This window comes from Triticum urartu, chromosome 6A (genome assembly GCF_056163025.1).
Source record: "Triticum urartu cultivar PI428250 chromosome 6A, HENAU_Tu73, whole genome shotgun sequence".
Lineage (NCBI taxonomy): Eukaryota > Viridiplantae > Streptophyta > Magnoliopsida > Poales > Poaceae > Triticum > Triticum urartu.
Genome location: NC_141878.1, coordinates 286,972,032 through 286,981,350, shown reverse-complemented (window position 1 = coordinate 286,981,350; position 9,319 = coordinate 286,972,032). Strand labels below are relative to the sequence as shown.

Sequence of the window (9,319 nt, the reverse complement as noted above, 5' to 3'; positions counted from 1 at the left end):
GGGTTAGTTTCGGACCCCTCCTCCAAGGGCCATGAAATCCCCCCTGCTTCCTCCATATATATAGCCCTTAGGGCATCATTTAGACTTTGGGTTTTGTTTAGATTAAAAGTTTGCCATAGATGCAACTTCGCGTACTTCGTTTGTGTTGAACGACCAGACAAAGATGTTACAGAACCCCACCTTCATCAATAAAGCTTTCATCTTATATTTGCAATATCCATATTGCAATCTTTGTTTCTTGCATGTTCTTCGTTTGCTTGTAGGAAATAGACCCTCGTGGTCAGGTTGATCGTGCTCTGGTGTGGTCAATAACCCCTCGGAAGTTGGTTTAGCGATTGCTAAGGCACGATGTCTCGCACGTTCGTAGTCGGATCGTCAAGGTTGACTCCCACAGAAAACGATAGCCACCATCTCATCGAAACATCGGGACACCTTCGCCTCTATCAACTCGATGATTCAATTCCTGCGACAGCTAGCAAGAAGTACTTGCTCTCGTGGGCTGACAGGTTCTTCTTTAGTAGTTGCACTAAAATTGAGCAACATTAAGGTTGATTGTCCTGCTCATGTAAGGTGCAACTATAATTTGCTTATCCTTTTGTGCAGTTCCACTAAAATAAAGTGCCATTGTGGTGACAGTGACGTCTCATGTTGCAAAGGCTAATAAAATGTTGCACGAGATTACCAGCAGAATTTGATGGAGATTTTGGAAACCCCAATAACCATTTTGTTCAGTTGCACCAAAATTGAGAGATGTTGCCCACGTGACATTTTAGTTGAACTGCACAAGACACTCATTCCAAAAAAAGTGATATGTGCAGTATACCAAAAGGTCATAATAGCAACGAGGTGAAATGGATATCCCTATCTGCACAAAAAGATAGAAAGAAAACAGTTGCTGGTCAATAACACGATACTAAACATACACGAAATGAAAAGAAGCATCTTGATTATGTTCATGGCAATCACACAAGAACAGTAGAAATTTTAAAACGTTAGCAATGCTTCATGTTACCGGAAGCATTACGATCAACAATGACATTCATCAAATATGGGATTACTTTAATGGGGACATTGCTTGTTTACTAGATACAGTAGATAAACATCATCTAAAGATTTGGTTTAAGGGAATGGGATCGTGGGGACACCAGGACACTCAGCAGCGTAAAGAAACAACTTACTTATCATACTGGGGAAAACAGCAGGAGTACCATTTGTAACACAGTTTAATTGCATCATATCATTGGAGGCATTAGATTAACAATAACACTGCTTAGACATGTCCTTAAGGTAACAGTATGATCGCTTCATTTTACATGCGCCCTTACATTAATAACAGCAAAAAATTGGTATAAGGACATGCGACAGTGGACGCATCAGTACAATGTACCTACAAGGAGGCATAAAGTGGTGATGCCGAGTTTGTTCATACTCTATGAGGGCAGCAAATCTAATCCTGGAGACCTTTTACTATGTGAGGGCAGCAAATCTAATCCTGGACATACTCTGTTGACTTGTCCAACAGTCGCCACTTTCTATCCTTTTTTCAACCAATAATAGATCTGTTCCTTATCCAGTTTGTACTGCTGTTCCCCTTTATTTCCCTTTTCAACCAAGAGGCCGGTTGGGTATCCAGTCTCTACAACTTTCCCCTTGTTATTTCCTCTTTGAATCAAGTCCTTGATTCATGCTACGACTTTCCCCCCTTTTTTCATTGTTTGAACCAAGTCCTAGATTTGACTACATGAAGTAGCTTTACCTCTAATAATACTAAACATTTAGGCGGCTTTGGAAGAGCTGATGGATGTACACACGTGGGGAGCTGGGCCAGTAGAGCAAGGCCGCTTTCAAAGAACTTATACCTGAGGGTCGGCGAGATCTAGACGGCAGCAGGATGGATCTACACACAATACGACAGTGAGGAAGAAGTCAAACGACCTCGTGAGCCGACGTCGTGTAAGGGAGAACGGCACGGGCAGAGGATCGGGACCCGTCGGCAGCTGTGGGTTTCCTCCCTCGCCGATGATGACCATGTGAACGATGCACCTAGTCCTTTACATACACTGGCCGAAGGGATCCGGCCAGATCTGTGACCAACGGTGAGCAGAGAGAAAATATCGCTACCGCTGTGTTGTTTAGATCTGGAGAGGATGAGAGAATTAAGAGAGCAACCCTAGTAAAGCAAGCGCTCAGGCCCCTGCCTATATATACTATTACTACTACTCACATCGGAGGAGTGCGAACTACGACAGCCTAGTGAACCTGAAGGGGATAGGCCATAGAAAACAATGTGGTGATATGGCCATAAAAATAATGTGCTACAATCCAGTCTGTAGCATGTACAGTACTACTCCTCTTCCTCCTCGTCTCGTTTCATCGCCATCATACTTTCCCCATTCTCGTGTTATCAGTATCCTGTGAATCAAAGAGGCCCTTAGACTGGTTTAGGTCCGGTCATTTTTTATAAATGTGTTATGTCCAAAATTTAATGAACGTGCTTCGGTTTCTATGAAAATAATCCAATTCGCAAGTAGTAATTCATTTGTTTATTTATTCTTCTGCAAGGGGTTTGCATGTAATTCGTGATGTCTGAAATGTAAAGTACGCCGGCATGGTTGCATATGCTCCGAGTCGTGCATGCACTACGACCCAGATGTTCTATGTCCCACATGTCGGCGAAAGGGAGCACATGGAAATAGCCTAGGAGTACATATAGGAGGATACTAGCAAAAAGGCCCGTGAGTTGCAACGGAAGAAAATCCTTTCATATCTCTAGCTCGATCAGTTGGACAAATTATGTATGGCCGGTTGGCAGGTTATGAGATCGAACCCTCCCATCGGCTATTTTATTTTTTGCCAGCTCTCCGGATTTGGGCCACAGTGTGCCGCCGGATGGGCTTCCTCTGTTGGGCCAAAATGGGTGGCAATTAATGAAACCAAATAATGTACGTGAAATTAATTAAAGAGGGACCAAACGAAGCAGGACAAAACCAAGAATATCACCTTCCTTTAATAGTAGGTGTAGAAATGCATGAAAAAATATGTAGTATGAAGCGTAGCCGCGGTTCGAAAAGGAGACCGAAAGTGATGACATGTATAGGTCGCACGCACCCAACTAGTGGTACTAGACGTATGCCTACTTTTTCCCTAAAAAATAGGTACGAGTACTCAGTACTCCTATTCTATCAACACGAGTCCCATCTGAGAACAGCGTTCGTGCAACAGCTAGCTCTTCTCCCTCGTTTCTCTCTTCTAATTCTTACTGAGCCGACGCGCGGTGGGCGGGCTGGGGATTTGCTGATGGTCAGTTTACTCAACTACGGCAACCTCATAGTGAAAATGTTACGACTGGAATAAAAATGCCATACACTAATAAAACATTAAGGCCACGAGGCGATGCAGTGCTGGTTACAGTAGGAAGGAAGAAAGATGCATCCATCGACGATGTCCACCTCCTCAACTCAGGGCACCGACCCACCGAACGGAGGCTAAGTAGCAGCGACTTTCATGGCCAGGTCGACGTGCTTTTGAACAATGGCATCCATAGATTCCAGCCGCTAGAAGAAGGCCAACATCTTTCTGGCCTCGTTGGCCTTGTAGTGGCCTATGTAGATGATTTCCTCATAGACGTGGATGTGCAAGTCGACAGTTTCTTGGATGGCGAGGCGCTGCGCGGCGAGCGCGGCCTCGAGGTGCACATTCTTTGTCGCGACCTCCGGCACCTGCAAGGCCACCAGGGCTTGAAAGAGTTCGTCACCATGGAGGCCAATGAGGGTGGCAGGCAATGAGGAGCTTGGGCACACGAGCTGGAGCGGTACGGCAAGGTCGTCTGCGTGCTTCTTGACGGTGGTGAACTTTTGGATGGAGTGGACCATCATGTCATCCATGCGAGAGGGGAAGCCAGCGTCGGCGAGGGCTATGACTCCAGCGGTTGCCAACACCGTCTGGAAATGCTGTGCAGTGTGGGGACGTAGGCCGGCATGTCGGATGATCTGGCACAACTGACTGCCGCTCACGTCCATCGCCTCCATAGGTGCTTGTGGCTTTTGGTCACTTGGTCTTGAATTGGAGTGAGCAGTGTTGCGCAGAGACTAGGAGTAGATGGATTCAAGTGGTGGGCGCCTTTATATGAAAGTCCAAACACTGTTGCATTCGCATCATGCTGGCTCTATTCTGCTTCTCCAATTAATTCCCTCTGCATGCTAATTGAGAATGCATCATTGAACGTTCAACGTCTCGGGAACCACTACCCTCTCCCTCCTTAGAATTTAAGATGTATCAATGTAAATGCGGGTCAAGAAGAGACTAGTCATTTACTACATTGTGCACCGCGACCGTTTAGGGGTGCGACGTGAACGACACAACGCAAGCATGTTGTACTTGTTCCACTTTCTCGTTTTGAACTCGTGACTTGTAGTAAAGTTCAGTTTTGAATATATAAGTTTGGTTGTTGCGCTAATATATACAGCACTGCCTCCATGTAGGTTGGGTTGCCGAAGTCAAAATTAGACACAAAACATGATGGTGATGGACCAGTCTACCTCTGTCCTGGTTTATTGCTCCCAATCGTAATCGGTGCCAAATTTTGACCATAAATTTGACTAACGAAAGGTTCATGCATGTCACCAAAATTATATCATTGAAAACTATGTTCAAATACAAATCAAATGATATAACTTTTGTTGACATGCATTTTGTTAAATCTTAGGTCAAAATTTAGCACAAATTACAAAAGGGCCTAATAAACTAGGACCTAGGTAGTACACCAGGTCGAAGATAGTGATACTACATATAATTAACGCCAAATAAGAGAAAGGGATCACACATGTCATTTACGACTGGAATAAAAATGTCATACACTAATAAAACAGTTAGGCCACAAGGCGATGCAGTGCTGGTTACACGAGGCAAGAAGAAAGATGCATCCGTCGACGATTTCCACCTCCTTGACTTAGGGCGCTGGATCACCGAACGACGGCTAAGTAGCAGCGGCTTTCGTGGACAGGTCGACGTGCATCTGAACAATGGCGTCCAAAGATTCCAGTCGCTGGAACAAGGCCAACATCTTTCTGTCCTTGCTGGCCTTGTAGTGGCCTGTGTAGACAATTTCCTCGTAGACGTGGATGTGTAGGTCGACGGTTTCTTGCATGGCAAGGTGCTGCGCGGCTAGCGCGTCCCCGAGGTGCACATTCTTCGTCGTAACCTCCGGCACCTGTAGGGCCACTAGTTCTTCAAAGAGTTCGTTACCTTGGAGGCCGATGAGGGTGGCAGGCAACGAGGAGCCTGAGCGCGTGGGCTGGAGCAGTATGGCAAGGTCGTCCATGTGCTTCTTGATGGTGGTGAACTTGCGGATGGAGTCGACCATCATTTGGCACATGCGAGAGGCGAAGCCTGCATCGATGAGGGCTATGACACCGGAGGTTGCCATCATCGTCTGGAAATGTTGCGCGGTGCGGGGCCGTAGGTCGGCATCTTGGACGATCCGGCATAGCTGACTGCCGCTCGCGTCCATTGATGTCATGGGTGCTTGTGGCTTCTCGTCACTTGGTCTTGGTCTTGGATTGGAGTGGGCAGTGTTGCGCAGAGACTAGGAGTAGATGGATTGGAGTGTTTGGGCGTGTTTATATGAGAGTCCAAACTGCGTTGCATTCACATCGTGTTGGCTCCATTCTGCTTCTCCAATTACTTACTCATACCTCTGCATGCTAATTAAATGTGGAGGCATCATTGACCGTTCAACATTTCAGGAACCGCTACCCTCTACCTCAGTGGCATTCAAGTCGTATCAACGTGACACTAGTCAGTAGTAGTATACTCAATATTGTGCACCGCGACCAAGGCGGAGAGGAAAATGAGAGAACTGCGTATTTATTTATGGTGGAGATTCACTCATTTTTCTCTGTATGTACTCATTTAGGGTGTAGTCACTTGTTGAAATCTCTAGAAAGGAAAATACTCCCTCCATTTTATTTAATATGCATATTAGAGTTGACTGAAGTCAAAATTTCATAAAGTTTGACCAAGTTTATAAAAAGTAATACAAACATTTATCATAACAAATATATATGATGTGAAAGTACATTCAATAATAAATATAATTGTATTGATTTGTTATTTCTTATGTTAATTATTTTTTAAAACTTGGTCAAATTGAATCTCCTGCTCCAAGTAGAATTTCTAGGCGTTCTGTATACGAACCTCTTCAAACAGGGCTTATTGCTATCGATTCGATGATCCCTATAGGGCGCGGTCAGCGACAATATTTCTTTCATCCTTTTGCATTGAAATAACAAATTGAAATCAAAATAATATGATTCAACCTCAGACCCTTTTAAACGTAGCAGATAATAGTGGAGCTCGAAAATTGATGTGTATTCGAGTCATAGGAGCTGCTGGTAATCAGCGATATGCTCATATTGGTGATGTTATTGTTGCTGTAATCAAAAGTTTATAAAGCTTGACTTTACCAAAGCTAATACAAGGACTAAATAAAAAATAGAGGAAGTATTTAGGAACGGAGGGAGTAGTCCCTCCTTTCCAGTTTACAGGACTATACTATTAAGAGCAGGTACAACAGTGGGCTTATAGCCTGCTTACATGGCAATTTTGTCTCATGCAAGAGCCTGGCTATATGCGTGCTCCTAGGCTCCGTACCACACCCTACCCCTACACAAATACTGCCACATGAGCATTTGCAACTGCCATGTTCGGGTCGCGCTTGGCTCTTCACCTCTTCGAGAAGACGGACAATGATGTTACTACTTATATAGTATCGAATCAACTGTTGCATGTCCGTCCACCGCGTGCGGGAGAGATAGCTTGTTGTAGAATGCAAAAGCATGTCCTCGTCTGCCAGCCACCGCGCGCATGGGCGAGGGAGAGGGTGTGTAGTAGTAAAATCAAGCTTCTCCCTGTTGTACGAGTTGATGCAACACATCATAGCACTGGCCCCACGTGCTTGCCTCTAAATTTGGCTAAAAGACCCACAATGTACAATATATTTGCTGCAACCTCTAACATTTACCCCACCACAAATTAAAATATATATTCATGTCTTGACCAGATGAGCGTGCAAACTACAATCACCAGGATCACAGGTAGAGCCAGAAGATTATTTTAATGAAAAAAATGCTTCAAGTCGGCCTCATAGCATGGAGCCAACTCCAACGATTTTAAGCTTAGAGGCACGGTACACGCTATCCTAGACTATGTCACTATACTACCTCCCCTACACATGAAACTGCCACACGAGCGTCCGAGTTGCGCTTGGCTCTTCGCCACTTCGCGAAGTCGAACAATGATGGTACTACTATAGTGGATTACTAGTAGTATGCTTCTAGCCATCTAAGATCGAATGAACTGCTGCATGTCCACCGCATGCGGGAGGTAGAGCATGTAGCGAAAGCTTCTCCTAGTCCTGCGAGCCTCTACGCTCATGGGCGAGGGAGAGGGCATTGCAATCAAATTTCTCCTTGTTGTACGAGTTGACGCAACACATCAAAGCAGTGCACTTGATATATTTTTAATTTGTGTTTACCGATGCATTAATTACAACGCATGCATGCATGCCGTGACTTTCCTTTTGATACTTGCATGTGTTGATTTAATGCGCCTTGAAGTAGTATGAATATGTGACGGTAAAACATTGTAATGCCCAAGCACGAGGAGGGCAAGATCATGCCGACGGACAGGACCTGATGATGGAGCTCTCTATTGTCTCTATGGACCTCACCTTTCTCCACTTCCCCTTGTGCCTCTGCACCTTGAAGCCTCCAATGTATGAGGTTCGAATACACCTCGTCCATTCGGCTGATCAACCAAGGTGCAGGATTCTTGATTGATGTATTATTTGACAGATTTGTGCAGTGCAAGGGGGGCACTTGGCCTACGCGGACTACCGCGGCGAGCGCCCCGGGAACTAGCGGCAGTGCGAGAAGTGCGAGCGCGGTGGCGGCTTCGTCGTGCGGAACATAGCTATGGATGTCGTTCTCTCCTCGGTGAGGGTGGAGTGCCCGCATGAAGGCTATGGGCTCTATGTCACTTACCACAAGCTTGCCGATCACCAGAGCGTGTGTCCGCTCGTGCCCTGCAAATGCCCCGTGCCTGTCTACGGCTACGAAGGCCCGCCGCAGGCCCTCTCCCACCACATCAGTGCCGTGCATCCCATGCCTGTGCATAGGATCCAATACGGCAAGGTGCTCCAGCTACAAGTGCCAGGGTCGGAGCCACATCTCTTTCTGTTCGCAGAGGAGGAGGACCACACGTTTTTCTTGTTCAGCGGCGTGCTCGACATCGGCGCGCCTATCACCGTGTCAGTTGTATGCATCAGAGCGGGGGCGTCCCCACTGCCGCACTACACGACCCAGTTGTGGGCGAACGACCCGCCCGGGGGCCCAAAGGCAGGGCCGACGCCATCAAGGTGGAAATCAAGGTGACAAGCAGCAAGGATCCCAGCGACATCGTCGTGCAGGAGTTGACCTTCTTCACAGTTCCGCTCAAGCGGCTGGCCGGGGCTGGGTTGTCGAGGATGGTGTCCCTCCAGATTTAGATTGACAAGCTCACCTCCTAAATGATTCTACAGTGCCTTCTGTTTATATTAGTAATATGCTAATGTAGGGGTTAGCTCGGTCTACTTTAGCTTAAGAGATGGTGGGTTTTGGTTGCGATGCAGCAATTACTTCGACATCAGATCAGCAGTTAAAGTAATTTCCAATAGTCAAATGGATATTTTGTGTCTGTTGGATATAAAGATCCTTTGGGTAAGAAGTATAAGTAGCTTATATGCTTGTTTGTTCAGGAAGTGTTGCATACTTGTGCGAGTTGACGTGACACATCAAAGTAGTACTACTACTAGTAGTACTCAACCGACTGCGCACCAGGCAGACGAAGCTCGTGTCATGTTGGTGCCGTGTGTGGCCTGCACATTAACCAAAACCTCGCGCCTCCAGCTTAGCCTCCGTGTTTTAAACTCTCAATCTCAAGGCCAAGGAGCCACGGGAACCTATGATAGAGCCAATCGTATGGTTGAGAACACTACAATTCATATGTACAAATGTGTGTGTGAGAGAGGATGAGTGCTTCCGTGCACCTCTTCTCTTCGTTTATAAGACACTAAACTCAGAGTACAAGTGTATGTGGGTGGCATCAACCTAGGAAGCTAGAGATGGTGCGTGCGAGACGTCCTGAGAGGCTAGGACTGTGCGTGGGAAAGAGGGAGAGAGGTTATATGTGTCGATGTAATGCGTGTGAAAAAAGACTAGTTTATAGCTCCACGAGGCTATTCTTATCGAATGCCCCAATAATCGTAAGATATGCATCCGAC

At 46.1% G+C, this 9,319-nt stretch overlaps 1 protein-coding gene across 1 annotated transcript; it reads left to right on the top strand.

Annotated features, from left to right (window-relative positions):
- The first annotated feature begins 7,973 nt into the window (after positions 1-7,973).
- Positions 7,974-8,432, top strand: LOC147965021 (uncharacterized). The gene has a single exon (XM_087530251.1). It carries the CDS (start codon positions 7,974-7,976, stop codon positions 8,430-8,432), a length of 459 nt encoding a protein of 152 aa, XP_087386377.1.
- The last annotated feature ends 887 nt before the right edge of the window (positions 8,433-9,319 follow it).